Source organism: Schistocerca serialis, chromosome 5, assembly GCF_023864345.2.
Source record: "Schistocerca serialis cubense isolate TAMUIC-IGC-003099 chromosome 5, iqSchSeri2.2, whole genome shotgun sequence".
NCBI classification, from domain to species: domain Eukaryota; kingdom Metazoa; phylum Arthropoda; class Insecta; order Orthoptera; family Acrididae; genus Schistocerca; species Schistocerca serialis.
The window spans coordinates 576,719,777-576,745,973 of record NC_064642.1 but is presented as its reverse complement, the minus strand read 5'-3'; the positions used below and the strand labels follow the sequence as shown (position 1 = coordinate 576,745,973).

Genomic DNA, 26,197 nt, shown 5'->3' with positions numbered 1-26,197 from the left:
TGTTGAGTAGTAGTCCAGTCAAATGATGACTGTAAGAGGAAAGTTTTGTAGAAGCTTTTTTGACAATGCTTCTAGATGTTTTTGTCAGTGTTGAATCCGAATTTTCAAAATCCCATCAAAATTTCTACTGATAGTTAGGTGAAAAATGGAAAAAAAACACAAAAATTTGGGACTTTTTGGTTTTTCACTTGTAACTTAGAAATGACCCATTTTTTTGGTTGAGGTGACTGTGAAAAAAAGAGTGTAAAATTTTCCACAAAATAGGTTTTTATGTGTACTTTCATCAGATCACACATATGGTGTATAGAACATGTTGAAGTTAGTGTAATTTTGGGCACCACCACCAAAACCCAACTCCTCACCTCTCAGTATACTATGACATTCATTCAACTGGCAAAATGAAAGCTTTCACCACTCCTACAATTAAAAGATATTCCAAATAACTTTTGTAAATGACATGATAATTATGCTTTAATTTGAATTTGGTAATGATAATAATAACTATCAAAATATTTTATTATTCTTATTATAACAATTATAAAGAATTATCAAAGAAGTTTCATTTTCTTCATGCTTCGTGCTCCATTGCCTCCATCTTTACTTGATTCATAAGCAAATTGAGAATATGTAGGTGGGTATGCTACAGCTAAGTAATATAATAGGCGACTAATGTTAGTTCATACCATAAAGTGGGTAAATAATTAGAGTGTTTGTTACAATAATGAGATCATGGGAAATTATAACACTAACAAAAATGTGAAATACGGCTTACCTTCATGTTGTGTGGTACAGTGCATTTACGCTATTACGTGGAAACTATTATTTCCATCAAGAGTTTGAGTGTTGTTGTCAGCATTGTCATAGACAAATTGAAATGACATGGATGGTCAAATTCCAGTCCCTTCGGCACTATTGCTGACACCTCACAGTGTACTGCTTCTATTTGGCAGGCACTGTGTTCTAAAGCAGACAGTACCTCAACTAGTTTCTGACAGCCATATGTCTTACAGAGGAATGTGGTCAGGCCATCTTGCAATGGTGACAAGAAAGAGTTAGGTCTGACAGGTGCTACCATGCTGTGTGCTGTGGCCATAATTTTGGTCTTCCATTTATTCAAGTTTTCTCGCTTCTTCTTCATCGAGAGTCAACTAACGAAATTTTGGACAGTAACAGGGATGAGGACGTCATTCTTTGTAAGAAACTGGTCTGGAGGGGGATATTCCTTTACATTGTAGTAGGTTACAGTACGCTTGTTCGCCCACTGCTTGAATATTGCTCAGCAGTGTGGGATCCGTACCAGATAGGGTTGAGAGAAGAGATAGAGAAGATCCAACAGAGAGCAGTGCGCTTCGTTACAGGATCATTTAGTAATCACGAAAGCGTTACGGAGATGATAGATAAACTCCAGTGGAAGACTCAGCAGGAGAGACGCTCAGTAGCTCGGTACGGGGTTTTGTTAATGTTTCGAGAACATACCTTCACCGAAGAGTCAAGCAGTATATTGCTCCCTCCTACGTATATCTCGCGAAGAGACCATGAGGATAAAATCAGAGAGATTAGAGCCCTCACAGAGGCATACCATCAATCCTTCTTTCCATGAACAATATGAGACTGGAATAGAAGGGAGAACCGATAGAGGTACTCAAGGTACCCTCCGCCACACATCGTCAGGTGGCTTGTGGAGTATGGATGTAGATGTAGATGTAGATTGTAAACCTCCAATTGCATATCTTCAAGAAGTGTGTCTGCTTCTGTTTCAACAACATGTTGATGCTCTTCCTCTGGAGATGACCTTATTGATACCATCTGTTGTTGTTGTGGTCTTCAGTCCTGAGACTGGTTTGATGCAGCTCTCCATGCTACTCTATCCTGTGTAAGCTTCTTCATCTCCCAGTAACTACTGCAACCTACATCCTTCTGAATCTGCTTAGTGTATTCATCTCTTGGTCTCCCTCTATGATTATTTCCCTCCACACTGCCCTCCAATACTAAATTGGTGATCCCTTGATGCCTCAGAACATGTCCTACCAACCGATCCCTTCTTCTAGTCAAGTTGTGCCACAAACTTCTCTTCTCCCCAATCCTATTCAATACCTCCTCATTAGTTATGTGATCTACCCATCTAATCTTCAGCATTCTTCTGTAGCACCACATTTCAAAAGCTTCTATTCTCATCTTGTCCAAACTATTTATCGTCCATGTTTCACTTCCATACATGGCTACACTCCATACAAATACTTTCAGAAACGACTTCCTGACACTTAAATCTACACTTGATGTTAACAAATTTCTCTTCCTCTGAAACGCTTTCCTTTCCATTGCCAGTCTACATTTTATATCCTCTCTACTTCGACCATCATCAGTTATTTTGCTCCCCAAATACCAAAACTCCTTTACTACTTTAAGAGTCTCATTTCCTAATCTAATTCCCTCAGTATCACCTCATTTAATTCGACTACATTCCGTTATCCTCATTTTGCTTTTGTTGATGTTCATCTTATATCCTCCTTTCAAGACACTATCCATTCCATTCAACTGCTCTTCCAAGTCCTTTGCTGTCTCTGACAGAATTACAATGTCATCGGCGAACCTCGATGTTTTTATTTCTTCTCCCTGGATTTTAATACCTACTCCGAATTTTTCTTTTGTTTTCTTTACTGCCTGCTCAATATACAGATTGAATAACATCAGAGATAGGCTACAACCCTGTCTCACTCCCTTCCCAACCACTGCTTCCCTTTCATGTCCCTTGACTCTTACAACTGCCATCTGGTTTCTGTACAAATTGTAAATAGCCTTTCGCTCCCTGTATTTTACCCCTGCCACCTTCAGAATTTGAAAGAGAGTATTCCAGTCAACATTGTCAAAAGCTTTCTCTAAGTCTACAACTGCTAGAAATGTAGGTTTGCCTTTCCTTAATCTAGCTTCTAAGATAAGTCGTAGGTTCAGTATTGCCTCACGTGTTCCAATATTTCTATGGAATCCAAACTTATCTTCCCCGAGGTCAGTTTCTACTAGTTTTTCCATTCATCTGTAAAGAATTCGTGTTAGTATTTTGCAGCCGTGACTTATTAAACTAATAGTTCGGTACTTTTCGCATCTGTCAACACCTGCTTTCTTTGGGATTGGAATTATTATATCCTGGTTGAAGTCTGAGGGTATTTCGCCTGTCTCATATATCTTGCTCACCAGATGGTAGAGTTTTGTCAGGACTGGCTCTCCCGAGGCTGTCAGTAGTTCCAATGGAATGTTGTCTACTCCCGGGGCCTTGTTTCGACTTAGGTCTTTCAGTGCTCTGTCAAACTCTTCACGCAGTATCATATCTCCCATTTCATCTTCATCTACATCCTCTTCCATTTCCACAATATTGTCCTCAAGTACATCGCCCTTGTATACACCCTCTATATACTCCTTCCACCTTTCTGCTTTCCCTTCTTTGCTTAGATCTGGGTTTCCATCTGAGCTCTTGATATTCATGCAAGTGGTTCTCTTTTCTCCAAAGGTCTCTTTAATTTTCCTGTAGACAGTATCTATCTTACCCCTGGTGAGGTAAGCCTCTACATCCATACATTTGTCCTCTAGCCATCCCTGCTTAGCCATGTTGCACTTCATGTCAATCTCATTTTTGAGACATTTGTATTCCTTTTTGCCTGCTTCATTTACTGCATTTTTATATTTTCTCCTTTCATCAATTAACTTCAATATTTCTTCTGTTACCCAAGGATTTCTAGTAGCCCTCGTCTTTTTACCTACTTTATCCTCTGCTGCCTTCACTACTTCATCCCTTAAAACTACCCATCCTTCTTCTACTGTATTTCTTACCCCCATTCCTGTCAATTGTTCCCTTATGCCCCCCCTGAAACTCTGTACAACCTCTGCTTTAGTCAGTTTATCCAGGTCCCATCTCCTTAAATTCCCACCTTTTTGCAGTTTCTTCAGTTTTAATCTACAGTTCATAACCAGTAGATTGTGATCAGAGTCCACATCTGCCCCTGGAAATGTCTTACAATTTAAAACCTGGTTTCTAAATCTCTTTCTTACCATTATATAATCTATCTGAAACCTGTCAGTATCTCCAGGCTTCTTCCATGTATACAACCTTCTTTTATGATTCTTGAACCAAGTGTTAGCTATGATTAAGTTGTGCTCTGTGCAAAATTCTACCAGGTGGCTTCCTCTTTCATTTCTTCCCCCCAATCCATATTCATCTGCTATGTTTCCTTCTCTCCCTTTTCCTACTACCGAATTCCAGTCACCCATGACTATTGAATTTTCATCTCCCTTCTCTATGTGAATAATTTCTTTTATTTCATCATACATTTCTTCAATTTCTTCCTCATCTGCAGAGCTAGTTGGCATATAAACTTGTACTACTGTAATAGGTGAGGGCTTCGTGTCTGTCTTGGCCACAATAATGCGTTCACTGTGCTGTTTGTAGTAGCTTACCCGCAGTCCTATTTTTTTTATTCTTTATTAAACCTACTCCTGCATTACACCTATTTGATTTTGTATTTATAACCCTGTATTCGCCTGACCAAAAGTCTTGTTCCTCCTGCCACCAAACTTCACTAATTCCCACTATATCTAACTTCAACCTATCCATTTCCCTTTTTAAATTTTCTAACCTACCTGCCCGATGAAGGGATCTGACATTCCACACTCCGATCCGTAGAACGCCAGTTTTCTTTCTCCTGATAATGACTTCCTCTTGAGTAGTCCTCACCCGGAGATCCGAATGGGGGACTATTTTACCTCCGGAATATTTTACGCAAGAGGACGCCATCATCATTTAATCATACAGTAAAGCTGCATGCCCTCGGGAAAAATTACGGCTGTAGTTTCCCCTTGCTTTCAGCCGTTCGCAGTACCAGCACAGCAAGGCCGTTTTGGTTAGTGTTACAAGGCCAGATCAGTCAATTATCCAGACTGTTGCCCCTGCAACTACTGAAAAGGCTGCTGCCCCTCTTCAGGAACCACACGTTTGTCTGGCCTCTCAACAGATACCCCTCCATTGTGGTTGCACCTATGGTACGGCTATCTGTATCGCTAAGGCACGCAAGCCTCCCCACCAATGGCAAGGTCCATGGTTCATATCTGTAATAATTTTGTACCCACTGGTTTTGAAACAAACAACAGCTGATTTCTTCACCAATGAAGCAGTCCCTGCAGCACTTAGTTCTTCAACACTTGAGCTTTTACTGTCTTGACTTAAGGATGGTAGTCACTGTGGATACTATTAACTGCCGAAGGGAAAATTAACTCTCCTCATCATTTTCACTGAGGTAGTTAAAAATTTGCTGCATGGCGCCATCAATCCCTGTTGTTTTTTTTTCCTTCCTGCTTTGGCTTTGTGCACCTTCTACAACCACATCAGGATCAGACCCAATACAACATATTATTAAGCATTCTAATTCATTGTTTTGTCTCTTAGCAAGGTACAGAACAGTATCTCACAGCCCAAGCTTACACACACACTAAATTCCGTCAATTGGTGGGAGTTGATTTTACTGAGCCAGAAATTCTGGCGTAATAACCAAGCCACACAAAAATAGTTGGTTCTGAAATCAAAATCTGCTTGAGCAGATAGAGTTTTTTTTTTGACTGCAACCAGCCATAACCTTCTTAGCCTCCTCAGCAATTAATTTTTTGTTAATATACTACCCTTAACATGGTTCACGAACCTTAACCACAGTCTTGCCCTTCATAAGGGCAGCTATCCCATCCATCCTCTTTCTACTTGTTTCAAGAACATTCTTCAAGTCCACTTTGGTACTAAGTGGTGACACTTTTCTCCTATCATCCAGTACACCATCACATAGAACAAATGTCTCACTGGAACTCATAACTCATTATGAATGACTATAGTATACACTCAAACTGAATTTACCCATTGCAGATACATCCTAAGCAACCATCTGAGGGCGAATTTGTAAACAACTTCCAGTGCAGGAGAGCAACACAAAGGACCAGCCTTCCCCCTGTTAACAGGAGGGACGTCATTGGCATCTCACAAACATCTTACCCTCCACCATGGCGGGTGTCAGCTACCAACCACTCCAATAACACTGTGGTGCAACTGGAGGAAGGAATTTGGCAATGGATGTGGAACCAAGTATGGTAAAGGTGCAGGGGGTAGGCCTTGAGATGGACCAGCTCCTCAGCTTTGAATTCATGCTAACTTCAACACGTGCTATACACCACATGTCAGTCTGACGAAAAATGTCACTCACACTAATTTATTTTCATAAACAGTCAATTTTGTGGAAAGGGTGTCTTTTCTCAGTCACAAGCAAAAACCCAAAGAAAGATCCCATTTCTTCCAATGCTTTTTCCATTTTTAACCCATTTCTGGGCCAAAATTTTGGTGGAACTTAGAAAATTCCAACTCAGTTCCCTCAAAAACATGTAGAAAGCTTATCAAGAAAACATCTACAAAACTTGCCTTGAGGAAACATTGTGAGGTACACAAAATGTGATGCAACAGCAGTTTGAAAGCCATATATTGAACATATTCTCTGGGAAGGCCTGAAGAGTGACAAGCACCTTTACTGTTCTGTTAAAAACATGAAAAGTATATAAGAAATGCATGTAGTTTGTATTGTTCTTTTATCTGTTGGTTTCTGGATCTCCTACAATTCTTGTAGAATACCATTTACATTCTATTTATCAACCCCTGTATAAGCAATCATAAATAGCTTGGCTTCATTAATTTTTTCATCAGTTTAGTTAACTGGCTCTTTTTTTTTCTTTGAAACTTGTGAATTTATGTGATTTCATTTTCCCAATCATCAACTGAAGTTGTATTAATATCCTGTATCACCAAGCCTTCTGTAAGTATCCCATCTTAACACCATTTCATTGACTTGCATGTTAAATGTCACTACTTATTACTTAAAATAGTTTCTTATGAGGTGTCAGACATTTGAGGTGAGGTGGTCACCAGTAAGTCTTGCATCAGTTTTTAGCATTGCTAGCCACTTTACCATGGAGATTGCATTACTGAATGGTAAATCAAAAAATGTGTCTCTAGAAATGTATGTCATATTACTTCTCAAATACTGTTTAGAAAATGTGTAGTTGCTTTTGATGGTAAACTTTACAATGGAACTCTGCAGAAGTGCCTAGAGGCATGATGGAATGTTAATAAGCTACATAACTTACCAATGTAATTCATGTAAAATAGTAATTATTGCAGCTGTTCAGATTTGGCAGATCTTAAAGATCTTTTAAGTGACCTGTCACTGATAAAGGTAATAACATTACCACCTTTACCTGAATACAAGAAGTGACTGGGATTCAAGAGGCTAAAGAAAAAGGGGAATGTAAACAGAAATTTATGGATCAATTTATTGTTCTCTATTTTGTATAAACATTTCAAACTCTAAATCCACATAAATGACAATGAATTTGAGCTTCAATTTTCTTATATTTACAGAATGTGACTGCTATCTTCCTGGTGTTATGGGTGGACTTGGAGTCTGTGACACTAAAACAGGTCAATGTTATTGCAAGACATCTGTGGGTTCCAGAAGGTGTGATGAATGTAAGGACGGAACATACAACTTGAAGGAAGAAAACTTGTTTGGTTGCAGCGGTGAGTAGAAAATATGTTTATGAAAATTCTGCTCTTTTGTGTTTTGTTGGGATTTAGATGTTTGTTACACAATGTACATCTGATGGGTGATATGTAGAGTTCTTGCATACTGACCTTGTGCTATTCCTCCATTATTGTCCCTCATAAGGGTAGCAGGACATGGTGAGGCTGTCACAGACAATTTTGTTTTAGATAAAAATCTTTATAGGTTCAGATTTGTAAGTGGCTTGCCAAGCAGACTCTCTATAACAGAGACCTATAAACTGTGACCTGCGAGTCAGACCTGGTCATAGATGTCTATATACCAATTTACCCTCTCATAAGGCGAGGTTTTTTCCCCAAATGCATCTTTTGAAAGCTACAGGATTGTCTTACATCTGCAGATGAAACTATTGCTGCTAAGGTTAATATGTTTATGTTGTTTAATTGAGTATATATGGGCTGCTTACTCTTACAGATGAAGCTTTGGCTATATAGGTCATGTGCAGGTTTATTTTGATGAATTTGGAAGGGCAGGGCTGGGTGAATATACATACAAACAGGTTCCAGATTTCCCTATATGCTTGAAACGCTTGATACATTATTTATGTTGCTTGAACAATAACATGACATTTGGCTTGCATGGTCTAGTGCAAGGGATACGCAAGAAACTGTGAACTAGACACAACAAAATCTGTTGCTCTGCTTAAAATTTGACAATTTGTGAAACAAGGAGGAAATAGCAATAAATTCTGTCATCTTACAAACTCTTGTTGTATTTGAACAGATTTGCGATAAAAGTTCTCCTACACGCATGGACACTGTGTACAAACACTAATTCTCCTTTTTAAGTAAAGACAACATTCAAAAGCAAAAATGTTGCCCTTGAAACAACCTTACTTAATTCTGAATCCAGATCAATATTTTATTTGAGTATGAGAGAAGATCAATATTTTATTTGAGTATGAGAGACTGTAATTTACTAAGTGGGTTGCAAATGAGAAATTCGGTCGCTGTTCACATATTAGAATACCGGATAAAAACATTACTGGCTTTTAATCAGATTTAGAACATGATGGTGACATTCAGGTGAAACAAGACTGAAAATTAATCCAGAATGAGATAAATCATATTAAACTGTAATTGTTGTCACGAGAATAAATTTCAGCGGCAAGACACGTTGTGGAGATAGTACCAACAGACATCAATAGATAACGGGATGAGTGAAGTTGGTGAATTGGACTGAGCCATGATTGTGATCTTTTGTTTATCTATTTGTTCCTGTTGTTACACATGACTTGCACACTAGAAGATATTGCAGTCCGTGTTTCATAGTTGCTCAAGCACAGTGCTGTGGAAGGGTTGGAGGGGGAACTGTGATACCAGCTTGGCTGAGAACTAGATGTGTGCAGGGAGGGGAGTAGCAAGTGGGTGACAACTTATGTCATGTTGCCAACCATTGAAGCCTATACTGTATCCTTTGACATTTTAGGAACATCTGCCACTTTTAAAGTAAAGTTTGGCTGAATTCATTTGTAGTCGGAATTGAATTGACTTTAAAACTGGACATATACTTAAAAATAGTATTCATTTCTGCAGGTAAAAGTCTAAATAAGGGCTGGTTGGCATACTTATGTATCTCATGCTGCAATGTTGTTGACACTCACAGGGACATGACGGGAACAAAAGGGGATGTGTCAGCTGCTGGTTCTGCACAGCCATTGAGAGAGTGGCAGGCAGATGATACGTTTGGAAGCAAGAGGCATTGTGATATTCTCATGTCAGTATAGAAGAGAAATCCGTATACATTTGCATAAAAATAGCTGGTCCCACAGTAACCACAACCACATAAATCACATCATATTAGGAAGAAACTGCCAAAAATTTATGACAACAAAGATGTAAATTTCACAGTTGTTCTACTATGATGATGATGATTAAAAATAGTGATACCACAGATATCAGGGTCAGTAAGTGAAAAACGTGTAAAAGAAAATGGTCTGCAAATTAATGTAAGTTATTTCTTTTGGTTTGTTTTATTTCTCTTTGTATTATCAAAATGTAGACAAACAATTATTGGCATAAATTTAGAATGTTAAAAACAAATTTTTTTCAAGAAGCCTCTTGAAAAAATGGGGGTCGTCTTAAAACCGGGAATGGCTTATACTTGGGTAAATACGGTACTCTTGCCTCTCGGGACCATTCAGCCCTGAAAATGTGAAATGTGTCAGCTTCAGTAATTTCTTCATTCTGCCTGGCTTTAATAGCCCACCTACTAGCTTTTAGTGGTATCGAGATAGTGAGTAGTGTACTTCTTAACATTATGTTTTCACTGAATGAACAATGGAATATTTTTTGCTGTAAGCGCTTAAATTACAACAAAGATGAATTAAGAAAGATACCAATAATGCATTTCATGTGTTTGGCATGGTGGAGATTGTCTTCCCAAAGTTTAACAAAGACAGTATTTCAACAGTTCAGCAATCTGGTGCTCACTTGTGTGAAAGGTAACTGTTTTCTTGCTGTGAGCTATTATTGCAGCCTAATGGATGACAGCAATAAAATGTGTGTGTGTGTGTGTGTGTGTGTGTGTGTGTGTGTGTGTGTGTGTATCAGTCAGGCTTTGTACTTAATTTAACAATGAAAACAATCAATTGTTGACAGAATAATTTAACTGGATAGATAATGAATCTACTCACCAAGCAGCGGCAGAACACACACATAAAAGACGGTTGTAATTGACAACTTTCGGAGCCAGTGGCTCCTTCTTCAGGCAGAAGTGTTGAAGGGGAGGAAGAGGGGGAGTGAAGGAAAAGGAGAGGAGAGGTTAGGTCTAGGAAAAGGGGTAGATTTAGGGGAAGTCACCCAGAACTACAGGTCAGGGTAGACTTACTGCATGGGATGAGAATGAAAGGCTGATTATTGGGGACTGCATTGGACAAGATTTGAAAACCTGAGAACTTAACGGTGGAAAACAGGGTAATATTCAGGCAGACATTATTCCTTAAATGTCATACATGAGTTATTGAGGTTAGAAAACTAACCGCGTTGTACGTAAACAGTGGTGACTTTGGGGGAGGGTGTGTGTGTGTGTGTGTGTGTGTGTGTGTGTGTGTGTGTGAAAGATGTAGAAAAGTAAAACAGAATGAAACAAAGAATAGTTACTGTGAAGAAATGCTGAGATGGAAGAAATTAACATATATTAAGGCCAGGCAGGTGGTGAGAACAAAGGACATGTTGTAATGCTAGTTACCACCTGCAGAGTTTTGAGAAACCTGTGTCTGGGGGAAGAATCCAGATGGCACATGTGGGGGAAACAGGCATTGAGGTCATGATTGTCATGTTGCAGAGAATGCTTTGTGACAGGATATTGCAAGTTGCCAGTATACACCCTCTGCCTATGTCCATTCATCCCAACTGATAATTTGGTGGTAGTCATGGCGATGTAGAAGGCCAAACAGTGTTTACATAACAGATGGTATATAATGTGTGTTGTTTCACAGGTGGCTCTCCCTTCAATAGTATATGTTTTGCCAGTTACGGAGCTGCTATAGGTGGTGGTATGAGCGTGCACAGGGCAAGTCTTGCAGTGTGGGATGGTCACAGGAGTAGGAGCCATAGGGTAGGGAGATGACTGCAGAAGGAGCATAGAGTCTGACAAGAATATTGTGGAGATTGGGAGGACGATAGAAAACTATTCTAGGTGTGGTGGGCAAAATTTCAGACAGGGCATGATTTTAGGAACTCATGGTCCTGTCAAAGTATATGATTAACATGTTCCAGACCATGATAATACTGAGTCACCAGTGCGTGTACTGAAGTTGTTTTTTGGAGGGATCAGCAGTACCAGGATTGGATGTGATGGAACAAATATGTTTGCCTCAGATGCCAAGGCTGTATTGGAGGGAACGTTTGACATGGAAATGAAGGCAACTGTCAAAATGTAAGTACTGTTGCTTGTTGTTAGGTGTGTAGCTGGCCTTCATTGGGGAAGAGATAAACATCAAGGAAAGTGGTGTGGGATTCAGAATAGAACCATGTGAAATTTAATTAGGAGAAGCTATTCAGAGATTCCAGAAATTTTAGCAAGTCAGCCTCACCGTGAGTTCATATGGTAAAGATGTCATCAATGTATCTAAACCAGACCAGGGGCTGAAGACTTATAGATACCAGGAAAGTGCCCTCCAAGTGACTCTTGAAAAGATTGGCATAGGAAGGAGCCATCCTGGTTCCCATGGCTGTACCCCTGATCTTTAATTCTGTTGTTTATAAATTTTCTAAAACTATGTAAACCATGTACTGTCTTAGCCCATGATTAAGTAGCATTGGATCTCTTGGTACCATTGATACTTGAATAAATAAATAAATCAAAAAATGTATGATTAATGTGATTGTTATTGTATGTCCAGACAACAGTTTTTTTTAAAGTGTTGGCCAGGTAAAAAAAGGTATGAGACAGAGTCAGAAAGTAATGGAGAATAATTTTTTCTCATCTGCTATTGCAGCTAGTATGCTGAAATTTCATGGAGATACAGTTTGAGCTACAGAGGGTATTTTGTTTTTATGTGCAGCTCTAGCAACAGAAGCCTGAACTCTGAAACAAACATGGTACGCTTGTTACTGTCATCAACTTGTGAAGAGCAGTGAGTGTAGTTTGATATTTGTGAACCAAAGGGCAGAAACCAAGTGAAATTCATAGGGACATGCATGGTATGTAAGGGGATGACTGTATGGACCGGGCAGTGTCTCCAGGTGGTGTGCAGTCTTCGAAGCAGGCCACATAAACCATAGTAATTCGCCATGCTCTAGACAGATGGTAACAGCTGCAACCTAACAGAATATCGAAGTCATTGAGTTAGCAATTTTGAATGACTGGTGTTTGCAACTGTGAATCTTACCGCAGAAGTTCAATATTTCTTGTGTGCTGTGTAAGATGTTGTTCACGACACATTGATATTTCGTAAAGTTAGTACTTGTTGGCTGTCTAAGAATCTGATGGACAACCACAAGGGCCAGTGAATGAGGACAGGCTTGGATTACTTAACACATTATGCCATGGAAGAGCATGACTTTCTGATAGGAATCATTACTGATGATGAGTCGTGTGTGTACCGCTACTTGCCCAAAACCAAGCAGGCCTCTATGGAATGGAAATATACTGGTTCTCCAGTATGAAAAAAATTCAAAGTGACTCAATCTGCTAGGAAAGTGTTTTTGACAGTGTTCTGTGATATGAGGTATGGATGGTGTGTTATTAGTGGATTTTTCTGAACATGGGACTGCTGTGAATGCTACTGTCTACATTAAAACTTTGTTTAAGTTGTCGTCCATTCTTGACAAACACCACAACATTAAAGCTGGCAGTGTCAGACTTCTTCATGACAATGCTCACCTCCATGTTGCTGCATCTGTTTGTGAGAAAATTGGTAAATTTGGGTGGAAGGTGATCCAGCATCTGCCACATAGTCTAGACCTTGCACTGTCAGATTTTAATCTGTTTGGACCGTAATTCCTGGCTGGCCAACATTTTGCGACAGATGCAGAAGTGAAATCATCAGTCTGCAGATAGCTCTACTCAGACTAAATAGTTTTTTATGAACAGGATGTACTGAAACTGTTAGCATGATGGGAGAAATGTCTTGAGAACATTTGTGACTGTGCAGAAAAGTAGATAAAAGATGTAAGTTCATTTGTAATTTTTTTTTTTTTTTTTTGTTAGCAATTAAACTTTTAGGCAGTAAAATGACTCATGTTGCTACATCAGGCAAATATGGTTGATGTTCCATCACTGGACTGTTGTTTTTTTGCCAAAACCCCTTTTCACAGACATTGTGTTGTGGAACTGCACATTGTCCTGACAAAGAATCTATGAGTGATTCTTACACAGATCTGGTCTCCTTCATCACACTCGTTCACGGAAGGTCTTTATAACAGTTACATAATAAGCATGATTGACAGTCTGACCTTCAGGCACCCAATCAGTGTAGATAACCCCTCGGATATTGAAGGGAACAATCATCATTGCTTTGAATTTTGATTTGCTCATGCACACTTTCTTCTTCCTAGGGGATTGAGAGCCCTTCCAATGCTTGATTTGTCACTTAGTCTCTGGATCATACTGGAATATCCAGTATTACTTTTGCTGAGGTAATCAGAGTCATTTTGAACGTTTTCAAGAATATCAGGACAGCAGTCCACTCGATGTTGCTTTTGCTCATTTGTGAGGATTCTTGGTCCCACTTTAGCAAAAACCTTTCTCATGCCCACATCATCATGTCAAACAAACATTTGCACACTTGAAGAAAACAAATGCTTTATTGTATACAACGCAATGCACACCGTCACTTCACAGGGACTAAACACATACGTGCTGCCAACCACTGAATACAAAAAGATAGGAGTCTGTTATTAAATAACATTGCACTGACATATTTAATAACTATCAAATTCCAAAAATATTGCACAAATACTGAAATTTATTGGGAAACAGTGGTGTTGGCAGTACATCAGCAAACTGTTCTTGAGAGTCTACTTCTGAAATAGTGATTTCACCAACACTGACTAATTCACAAACAAAGAAATGCTCTATATGAATATGTTTCATGCTTCAATAAAACTCAGGTTTCTGGGCAAGCTGGATAGTAGCTTTGTTGCACTCTGTAAATTTGGTGTTGATTTCAACTGGCCCAGTTATGTCAAAAGGTTCCTGATCTGTACAGCTCCTTGAGCAGCTTCGGTGGCAGCCACTCTCAGACACAGTTTTTGATATGGAAACACATGATTGACTAATTCAGTAGATAGGTGCCCCCAGAATACAGACAAAAAACAACTAATGTTGAGTGTCCTGAGGCACTATCATCGCCATGATCAGCATCACTATAGCACTCTAAAAACTCCTTTTTAGTTCAGTTTTTGTAAAAATGTTTAATTTGTTACGGCTCTCAGGTACACATCATGCTTTTTGACTTTTCAGGATTCTTGATATGACACTGACAGGATATGCAATATCAGGATGTGTCCCACACATCAGTATCATTAGTGCTCAAAGAGCTTGCCTATATGAAAATTGAGAGTTGTGAGGACTTTCTTCTGTATGGTTGTTATTTATAACAGGAGTAGTCACAGCCTTACAGTTCCTCAGGTTGAAGTGATCTGATGTCTTCTCAGTGTAATGAATTTAACTTACACGTACAGATCCATCTTTTTGTTTGTTACATTCCAGACCTAAGAAAAATGATGCAGACTTTGAATTAATGTTGAGTTCGTCTCTTAAATCACTGACAAGTTCTTGAAGTTCCTGTTCAGTTTGAGCTGCAGTCCAGTCAATAAAGCACAAAAATATTTTCTTGCAGCCTTTCTACCTCCTGAAAAGACAATGAACAGCTCACTCTTCTGGAAACCCACTTTAATTTGATGATTTCTGAAATTCTGATTCTCTTAACGATGAACCTGCTTCAGTCTTTATATATTTTTCATCAAGCAAGATAATCTTCCAGACCACAATCACATCCTTCAGACTGTTGCATGTATAAGATTGTTTTCAAATCATCCCAAGAAAAGCAGCTGAAACATCAGTTTCTACAAGTATCATGCTCCCACTTGCGGCAACACTGAGTGTACTCGAATGGTAGACATTCTTGTTACAGGACTAAATGTTCACTCCACTGTGAATATCTCTTAATCACCAACCTTGTCTTGAATTTGACTAGTGATCAGCATTTGTTTTCACCTTGCATACACATCTGTTGGGAATGGCTCTCTTCCCATGTGGTAGTTCAACTAGGTCATATGTTTTATTTTCCTGAAGAGATGTTATTGCGTGGTTCATGGCTTTCTTCCAGATATCCTTCTGAGCAGACTTCATGGCTTCACTGCATGTTTCTGGTTCCTGCAAAAATGCTGAGAGATGTCTCACATATTTACTAAATTTTTGTGGAGCTCTGAGAGTTCTTCAGTTGTATCTTCCTCCTGAGGGTTTCATCTACATTCAAGAAATGGTCATTCTCATGACTCTCACTGTCAAAAACAGACTGGTCCTCAGACTGAGATGTTAGATCCTAATGATTAAAAACATTCATTGGAAAAATTGAACCTTTCTTGCTCTTCAGTGGCTTCTGCTCAAAGATGATGTTTTGCACTCCTCTTCATAATAAACTCTGTAACCTTCATCGTGATCATACTCAACAAGAATTCCTTTTACTGCTTCTCTTTTGTTTAGGAATATGAATGTAGCAGGTGGAGCCTGTCACCTGCAATTGTTCAGTCTTAGCTTCTTACCATATGCTAGTTCATATGAAGTTGCTCCTGGAATACTGGAAGGCCCTGTTTAGTTCAGGATACAGGCTACAGTGATCACTACGTCTGCCCAAAGCTTTTGTGGAATATTTCCAGTTGCATGGATTATGGTTGTGGCTGTTCCCATAATCATATGGTTCTCTCTTTCACAGCATACATTCTGTTTCGGAGAGTATGGCATTGTGAGGTGCTGAATTATACCTTTTTTCTGAAGAATGTCCTTTATTTGTTTGTTGTCAAATTCTTTTCCATTGTCATTCAGAAGTTCCTTAATGGTATGTCCAGCAGTTTTTGCTTCAGTTACGAGCTGACATCTTTTCTGCAACTCTAGCTTTTTCTTTGAAGAAATATTTTGCCCAAAACTTCGTATAGTCATCTTTTGAACATACAAAATACTGACACCCTGACACAGAATCATGTAATGTCCTGATGCCAAATGGCAAACAATGAGCCTTGTTATAAATATAGCCTTCACACAGTTCACTCTCCATTTTCACCTTGATATTTAGCTCACTGCTAAGTATGGACTTCAAATGGTGCTCAATCTGATGACCAAATCTTTCATGATAAACCAACAAAAGATTGCCTCTGCTAGTGACATTTACACTGAAGCACCAAAGAAACTGGTATAGGCATGCGTATTCAAGTAGAGAGATATGTAAAGAGGCAGAATATGGTGCTGTGATCAGCAATGCCTATATAAGACAACAAGTGTCTGTTGCAGTTGTTAGATAAGCAACTGCTACTACAATGGCAGATTATCAACATTTAAGAGAGTTTGAATGTGATGTTATAGTTGGTGCATGAGCAATGAGACACAGCATCTCCGAGGTAGCGATGAAGTGGGGATTTTCTCATATGACCATTTCACAAATGCACTGTGAATATCATGAATCCGATAAAACATTCTGACATCTCTGCAGCCGAAAAAAGATACTGCAAGAACAGGACCAAAGATGACTGAAGAGAATCATTCAACATGACAGAAGAACAATCCTTCCGCAAGTTGATGCAGATTTCAATGCTGGGCCATCAACAAATGTCAGAATGCAAGTCATTCAACGAAATGTCATCGATATGGGCTTTTGTAGCTGAAGGCCCACTTATGTACCCTTGATGACTGCAAGACACAAAGCTTTATGCCTTGCCTGGGCCTGTCAGCACCAACATTGGATTGTTGATAACTGGAAGCATGTTGCCTGGTCAGGCGAATCTTGTTTCAAATTGTATCAACCGGATGGACATGTATGGGTACGGGGCCAGCCTCATGAGTCCTTGGACCCTACTTGTCAGCAGGTGGAGACTCTGTAATGGTGTGGAGCGTGTGCACTTGGAGTGCCCCCTGATATGTCTAGATACAACTCTGACAGGTGACACCTATGTAAGCATCCTGTCTGATCACGTGCATCCATTCATGTCCATTGTGCATTCCACCAGACTTGGGCAACTCCAGCAGGACAGTGCAACACCCCACATGTCCAGAATTGCTCCAGGAACACTCTTCTTAATTTAAACACTTGGGCTGGCCACCAAATTCCCCAGACATGAACATTATTGATCGTATCTGGGATGCCTTGCAGTGTGCTGTTCAGAAGAGATCTCCACTCCCTTGTACTCTTTATGAATTTATGGACAGCTCTGCAGGATTCATGGTGTCAGTTCCCTCCAACACTACTTCAGACATTATTCATGTCCATGCCACATCATGTTGCAGCACTTCTGTGTGCTCATGGAAGCCCTACACAATATTAGGCAGGTGTACTAGTTTCTCTGGATCTTCAGCTGTGATTCACTGAGGTAGTGAGGTACCTCATTTCTCACATCCAGTTTAGAAAGTCCTCCAAAGTGATAAAAAACATCCACCAATCTAATGACCTGATCAATCCTCAGATTTCAAATTTCTGAAGTTAATGTGAATTTATTTTCTATATGTTTATCCTGTAGTGGAAAGACAGAGAAAGATTCTTGTTACTGAGAGGTACAAGCCATACTTCTACCAAAGTAATTCTGTGCCATTTTGCTTCAGCTGATGCTTCAGTGTCTATTGAGCTTGTTTTGATTGCTTCAGTATTGTCACCATTAGCTGTAATTACTGAGTGTTTTGTTGAAAAAAGCTGAAAAGTGTTGAAACAGTTTCCACCATTTGCAACATGACTTGTACCATTGTCTATGTACCAGTCATCATTTCTGCATTCAGAGTTCATCACAGAGGATGTAACAGCTAGAAGTATGATGTTTGTATCTGTGGTATTTTGTTTCAGTAGTTTGACAACAGCTGCCCACTTTGTGCACTCTTTAATTGTATGGTTGGGTTTCTTACAGTTATTGCAAATTAATGTCTTTTTCTTCTTCCCATTGGATTGGATTCCTGAGATGATTACCCTGATGAATCTATAATGAGGGCTTCTTGTTTACTAAATTCATCCATCTTTGTCCTCAAAACTTCTTCATATGCACACAGTTGATTTGTCAGATTGTCAGTTGTTCTGACATCTCTAAAAATTAACATCCAACTAGATCTGTTTGAAGAACAGGCTTCTGGTAGTGCACCTAATATTTTACAAACCAAAAACAAAGCAAGCATTTCTTGATTATTTACAATATCTGTACCCATTCCCACTTCAATTCATTCCAAAGATTTTTCAGTTTTGAAATATAAGTCACAGTATCATCTCCAGAAGCCTTTTTGTAACTAAAGAACTGCAAACAAAGGTTGTAAACTTTGCCTTCAGAGACAACATAAAATATTTTGTGCAATTCTGTCCACACTTCATAAGCTATATTCAGTCACATTATTTTCTGCAAACTTTCTTCTGACACATTTATAGTTAAAACAAGTTAAGCATTACTGTGTGCTTTATTGAACATTGCTGGATCATCCTTTGTTCAGTGGTTGCACTTTCTAAAAGTATATTAGGTTTCACTGACCTGTCTTCCAAAACATCAACTGTACGAGAAATACCCTGCAGACAAATACTTTTTTCTATTTTTGAGTATTTCAGTTCATTTTGCCTTCCAGAAGTCCACTGTTGGTAATTCATGTTGAATTCATCACTCGTTGTATGGAATCAATAACTTCAGAGAAATCAACTTCTTGGAGATAACTTTAAAAACCTATAGTACAGAGTTTGTTGTTATTTTTCTGCAAGTGTACTTTTAACGTGCACGTAGACCCATAAACTGCTGAGTTAAGTAGAAAATGAACATATGCACACTTGAGGAAAACACAAGTGTTATTAAATACGACTCAGTGGACACCACTGCTTGACGGGAACGAGACCCATACATACTGCCAACCACTGAATACAAAAACAAAGGCTTCAGTTGTTAAATGACGCCAAATATGTAAAATCCATCAACATTCCTTCTTCACCCTCTTCCAGAGAAACTCTCATTGCCTCCCTGGAAGTCAAAGTCTTTACGTGCTTTCTTTCCCTCTCTTTCTGTAGATAATACATTTCATTCTATTTTAATGTACTCCTACATCACTTGTTTACTCAGGATCGAACAAAACTAAGAACTGATAGGCAATACCTAAGATCAAAATATTGGTTATAAGAAAATTGTAATAAAAAATTTAAGCTGTATTGAAAACACTATTAGAAAAACTTTTGCTCCTTGAACAAAAACAACTTCAAAAATAAATAAAAAATGAACTAGAGTGATATTAAACAGACATTAAAAAATTGTGACTGAAATGAAATTCACTTCCTTAAAATGGGCTGTGTGAAAGCTTGGTATTGTTGATTACTGAAACAGAAAGTAACAACTAAACGGATGTATTTAACTTATGCGGTACACATTTTTTAGAAATGAGATTTTGGTAAAGTATGGGCAAATTTTTCAAAAGTTAATTTGTTTCTGCAACTATTTATCTACAGAGGAACCTATATTTGATCCCACTGATGATCTTCCACCTTTAGAATGAATTATATGTATTTTGAAGGGTGCTGATGATGACAGAAACTACTGCTAGTGTAATGTGTGTAAGGTATTGAAATTACTTCCATGATTTACACATAAACTGGGTGTGAAAAATATTGTTGGCTGTGCTGAAGGCTAATTGTGTAGTAAGACATTCTGAGTTCACTTAAGATAAAAAAATCAGTAGTGATAAGTCTGAACACTATCTGGTCTATATGCAGAAGTCACCTGAAGAACATGCGTACTCATCCCTGACATAATGTCTGGTGAAAACTGTGGATTTCTGATAAATGTGAATTAAAAGTACTTTTATCCAGGAGTAGAGGTATAGAAATGGACATGTGCAGATGTTCTTTAACATGTAGCCATAGTAGTAAGTGTACCAGTGTGATTTGTATATGACAAAATGATACCAGATTGTTATAATTGTAATCTTTGTGTTAGAATTTTCATTGTGTTTTAATAATTAATAGCAAGGGCTCAGTCTGCATGTAGGCCTACGTAGTAGAGTGCAGCATCATAAAATTATTTGTTTGTTTAGCCGTTGAAACTCTGCCATTGAATCAGGAAGTTGAACATGTCACTAACTGACTTGATTTACTCTAGAAATATAGGGAGAAAATTTGAGGGAAAGGTCATCAACGCAACTCTGGCATTACATGCTACTCAGAGAATAACTGTTATTGAAGAAATAGTGATGCTTCATGTACAGGAATTATATTACCTGGTAATCAGGTTTAGTATTAATATTGCATATGAAACGTAAGTTTAAATTGTGTTTGGACTTGCAGATTGTGGATGTGATATTGGAGGTTCAGTGCACAACACATGTGACAAGGAGAATGGTCAGTGTCCATGCCGACCACGTGTAACTGGTCGCACCTGCAGGGAACCACTCAAGACTTATTATTTTCCCACACTATATCACAACCAGTATGAAGCTGAAGATGGCCGCACTCCTGCAAACACGCCTGTTCGCTATGGTTTTGATGAAGAAGTATTTCCAGGTTACTCTTGGAAAGGCTACGCAGTTTTTTCATTGTTGCAGGTAAAATTTGAGTCTTTTGTTCATTGTTAAATTTTTTCTTTCTAATTTGTGGGTTTGAGCTACTAAAAGCAAAATGTAGTTGAGAAAAATCATAATTAACAGATTTATGATCTTTTGGTGCTTCACAGGATGAAATTCTACACACTATATACATACCAAAGTCATCTCTGTATCGAATGGTACTGCGATACATCAACAACAATGAAGATTCTATACTTGGTCACATCAGAATTACTCCAGATAACCCTAACGATATTGAACAGACATTTCAGGTTCTGTTCAAACCAACTGCAGGATTGCCAACATTTGTCACAGTATCTGGTCCAACAGGAAGCATCCCATCTCCAATGGTTATGAATCCTGGTACCTGGACAATAAGTATTAAGAATGACAAGAGTTTGTTACTGGTAATAAAATTAAACAATTTTAATACTATTACAAACCTTTAACTATATGTTATTAAGAATGAGGTTTTTTCAGGATTACTTTGTTCTGCTGCCAGCTGCATATTACGAAGCCACTGTTTTGGTAGATAAAGTGATTGAGCCTTGTGAGATTGGAAATAAGGATCTGTGCAGACATTACAGGTATCCAAACATTTCCCAGTTTGACACAGTACGTGGTGATGGAGGCTTCTTATCAAAAGATGACACAAGAGAACCTTTGACAGAATACTTCTCTGATTACATAGTAAGTGCTGCAAACAGCTGCTGACTAAAATATGATTTTAAAATTCTTTTCATAGTGCTGTATTTCTTTTTACAGGCTACTCACTTCACCAGATTACAAGAATTTTAAATTTCATTTGTAATATAGGAACTGATAACTGATACATAATATTTTCTTTCACAGCAACTGCATGAACTGCAGAGACCACAGCTGCCATTAATTAACAAAAGGCAGGATGAGATTCATCTAGAAATGACAATTTCTAAACCTGGACCACATGTGCTACTTCTCAATTATATCACTCCAGCAAATGACAGTAACTCAACAACTGTATCCATAGAAAGTCGCTCTCAAAATTGGCAACAATCTGCTCAAGTGGTATTGTATGGATGTCCATACACAGAACTGTGCAGACAGGCTGTCACAGATAGACAAGGGCAGTTGGCTGTTTTCAATTTTGATACGAATTACATCAGTCTTATTCTTAAGGTATGTTGCTAGTTTACAGGGCAATATTTCAGATCAGTGTTTTTCAGGAACAGTAGCTTTTTTTCTTTAAATTTAATTCATAGAGTGATGTATTTTGTATGTTCATTCATACAGTATTATAAAGTAACAGATGACCATTACTGAAGATTTGTTACATCATTTGTATGATGTTTGATGGTGTTTGTACAATTAGTTAAATGTAATATAATAATGTATGAGCAACAAATGGAGCTTCCTAGATACAATTCATCACTATCATATATTAATGATTCTCTCTTGGTTTCTGAAAGAGGGATAGTTATTTGTAACTGATGGTACAAAATCTAACATATATATTGCCACTCAGGATATAAAATAAGTCCTCTTTGACTGTTTTCATGTGGTGCAGTCATGGTACAAATGTTTCATTACATATTCCAAGTGCATTTAAGGTAGTGGATATTTCTGTACTCAGAATCCTGAATGAATTAAAGAGAATGTTTTTTGCATCATGGTGCTTGATAGCTTGCCTGAATTTAGGATGATATCTGGTTTCAAGGAAAACTTTTCAGCCCTTTACATGATCATCATAGCTTAGTGCTGTTGCATGGATATATCATCTGGAATGTCTTAAGGTCAAGACCAGATGAGGAAGATTGTTTTTACTTTGTTTTAAATGCCTAAGTGGTTTTGGGTGTAAGTGCTGCTTTTAAAGAAAGTCTTCAAACACTCTCTGTTATATGAGAATTTCAACTTACTTAATCTCAATTAATGCTGTGTTTTTGAACAACTATTTCTCAGAGCCAAATTTAAGTACTAAAACCATAACTACTTTTGCAAGCAAATTGTGTAGCTATAATTACACTGTTTGAGATCTTTAATAAAGTTTACACAGAATATGGCCTGTAGTGTTAGAGGCTCATCTCATAAATGTTAAACATAACTACTGTGGACCCTGATGGTCATATGCAGTTTATCAGGTTTCTTTTTTGGAAAGCCATCTGCATAATTGTAGTCTGTTGTCAGTGTCCTTGAGTTTTTACTTTGCGATAGATATAAAACTGTAGGTGAGCTGTCTGTTGTCTGTACCAATGATAATTAACCATGCCCATGAAAATACGTCACAATAATAATGGGGTTGTGAGACATTTAAGGGCAGTGTTCCAAGCAGCAAAGGTGTTGGTACTCACAAATGTGGCTCCCAGGTTGTTCTAACCATCATTCCATCCTAATTACATGTACTATACAGTTTAATGGAATAAAAACAAATTGCATTAATTTTTGTACAGCCACTATGTACATTGTATAGACTCCCATTCCTCAGACACATCCCTGTTTTTCCACAGTTTCTCCTTTCCCTGTAATGGACTTCTTCTGTCATATACAAATCTCCCTCTTTTCTTCTTCAGCATTGCCAAAGCATCTGTATTATTTAAAATTCTTCCAGCCAACTGTCAAGAAACTTACAGCATCAAATTTGCTCTCTCCCCTGCATAACTCATCACATACACACATTCCATGCCCCCTGGCAGATTCTGTTAACAAATTTCCTTGCTCAGCCCCTATACTTAACATATCTTTTCTTAAATCCAGCATTTTCCCATCATTAAACAACTCAATACAATTATACCTCCCATGTCCCTTGGCAAGTTCCACAGATGAAATTATTTCCCCATCTACTTCATCAAACACTACTTTTCTTAAACCGAATCTTTCTCTTTCAGTAATGCCTACATTCTTTTTTAATCTTGAATTGTTATATTTAATGTCCTTCTTACACCCATTTACATCCATACAATTTAATTCTGCCTCTGTTTGCCATTTATATTTTACACTGCCCTGCACTTGTGCTCAGTAAGCCCAAAATCACTAACCACAGTTTTCACATTAATCATCATCCCCTCTTCTATATTTCTTATTTCAGAGTAACTCCTCTTTGTAAATTTTAATTTCCTCCTCAATGTTAACTTTAATTTTAATTACTCTATCCTCAGTGTAATCTGGTTGGTCACAGACTACAGCTGCTTCTTCATAAATTTTTGATTCCGATTCCCCATGACTGATTTCAATTTCATTTACTTTTTCCTCAGTGTGTTCTGATTTATCATAATGAAGATCACTATCCACAGTTTTATGACAACAATTATTCCCCTTTAGTACATCAGATTTTGATAACACATCCCATATCCTACTCAAAACAATTATTTTATCCTCAAGCTCTGTTTTTAATTCCTCAAATTTTGTATTGATAATATTTCCAAAGTTAATCACTAAGTTTTGATTCCAACTCCCTAACTAACACATATTACATAGTCCCTATTTTGGAATCCACCTCTCCCACTATCTCAGATTTTATTCTCTCAATTTTTGAATCTATGTTCCATGTCATGGAATCCATCATTTCTAACTTCTTACTCAATTTATCAAACAGTATAGAGAGTTGACTACCTGGCACCCAACCTGTTTCTTCTCTTATTTTACAATTACTTGAATCGTTCGTGCTTCTGACCCACAATCGCTTTGCGCCTTGTCAATTTCGTTGGCCATGGCTCATGATTCAAAACAGAAATAGGAACTGAGCAACTGTTGCTGTTACTTATCTCAAATATGTTGCTTGATGCTATGGAACAGTAAACTGTTGGGTACTGCAGCATGGCTTGGCTGTGGCACTTACAGGTGGCCACACATTGAACAGACAGCAACACTCCTATAGTGACATGGCACTTGATTGCCTTGGCACTGTGAAAAAACAGCAACACTGCTGGGCAGCGATGTGGTCAGCAGTGGTCTGTTATGACTGTGGCAGTTATTGGCAACATTGTGAACACATAACACAGCAGTTCTTGCAAATCACACAAAAACATCGTAGCCCAGACTTGAAGCATAGACTGCACTTATGTCTTGACAGTATGAAAGCAGCATTTACCCTGTGGTATCATTTATACTGTAGTCTCTGTCAAAAGTCCACCTATGCACAACAGTAATAATTACACTGCAACTACTTCTGCTATTGTGTTGCTTATAGCTCAGTGCCACCACACTGACTGTTCAAAGGTCTCAACTTTTACTGGAACATCCGATCCTAAAATATATAATGTAATAGAGTGCAAATAACAGTCTAGTCCAGGATGAGCTCTTCCAATTCCAACTTCACCATTTGGCTAGAGATAACTCTATTGCTACCAGTCCAGCACAAAACAAATGCATGCCTTTCCCTATTTTGCTCAATACTAGCTTGTCATCTGAGCTATTGATATTCAAGAAAGTTGCTTTAGTTTTCTGCAAAGGTCCTTTTGCTTAGCCGTTTTTGCATTTTGTGTCAGTCTCATTTTTTAGACACCTGTATTCGCTTTTGTCTGCTTCATTTGCTGCATTTTTGTCTTTTACCCTTTCATTAGTTAAATTCACTATCTTCTTATTACCCAGGAATTGCTACTAGGCTTATGTGATTCTCTGCTGATTTCCTATTTCATCTCTCAGAAGTACCAATTCATCTTCTATTGTCTTCCTTTCCTCTGTTTCAGTTCAATGTTCCATAATACTCCCTCTGAAACTTCCAATAATTTTTGGTCCCTCTAATTTATTCAGTTCACTTCTCCTTCATTTCCTTCATTTTTGAAATGTCTTCAGACTTGTCTGCAGTTCATAACAAATAAATTAAGGTAATGAGTTCACTGACTTATAGTTTAAAATATGGCTTCAGAATCTCTTATCTTCCCATTATGTAATCAATCTCTAACCTTCCAGTGTTATCAGATCTCTTCCATGTATACACCCTTTTCTTGACTCATAAAGCTAGGGTTAGTGATGATTAAATTAAACTCTGTGCAGAATTCTACAAGATGACTCCCTCTCTCATTCCTTTCCCTCAGTCCATGTTCACCTATTGTTCTTTCTTCTCTTCCTATCCCTACTGTTGAATTCCAGTCATCCGTCACAAGAAAATTTCCATTTCCCTAACTACCTGAATAATTTCTTTTATCTAATCATACGTTCTTTCAATCTCTTTATTATCTGTGGAGGTAGTATTGTGATGAATGTTGCCTTTGTGTGCGTATAGTAATGTGTTCACAATGCTCTTCATAATTCTGTATCCCTATTTTCTTATTCATTAGTAGGCCTATCCTGTACTGCCCCTATTTGACTATTTGATTTTGTGTTGATAACTATGTACTGACCTGGTTAGAAGTCCTGTTCTTCCTGCCACCTCACTTTACTAA

At 38.1% G+C, this 26,197-nt stretch overlaps 1 protein-coding gene across 1 annotated transcript in view; it reads left to right on the top strand.

Moving 5' to 3' along the window:
• The window catches only part of LOC126482302 (laminin subunit alpha), a 365,291-nt gene that overhangs the window by 116,891 nt on the left and 222,203 nt on the right, over positions 1-26,197 (top strand). The window contains exons 12-16 of the mRNA XM_050106331.1: positions 7,436-7,594; positions 20,584-20,840; positions 20,969-21,247; positions 21,321-21,530; positions 21,693-21,998. Coding sequence (XP_049962288.1) covers positions 7,436-7,594; positions 20,584-20,840; positions 20,969-21,247; positions 21,321-21,530; positions 21,693-21,998 — 1,211 coding nt within the window. The remainder of the gene's footprint in view (positions 1-7,435; positions 7,595-20,583; positions 20,841-20,968; positions 21,248-21,320; positions 21,531-21,692; positions 21,999-26,197) is intronic.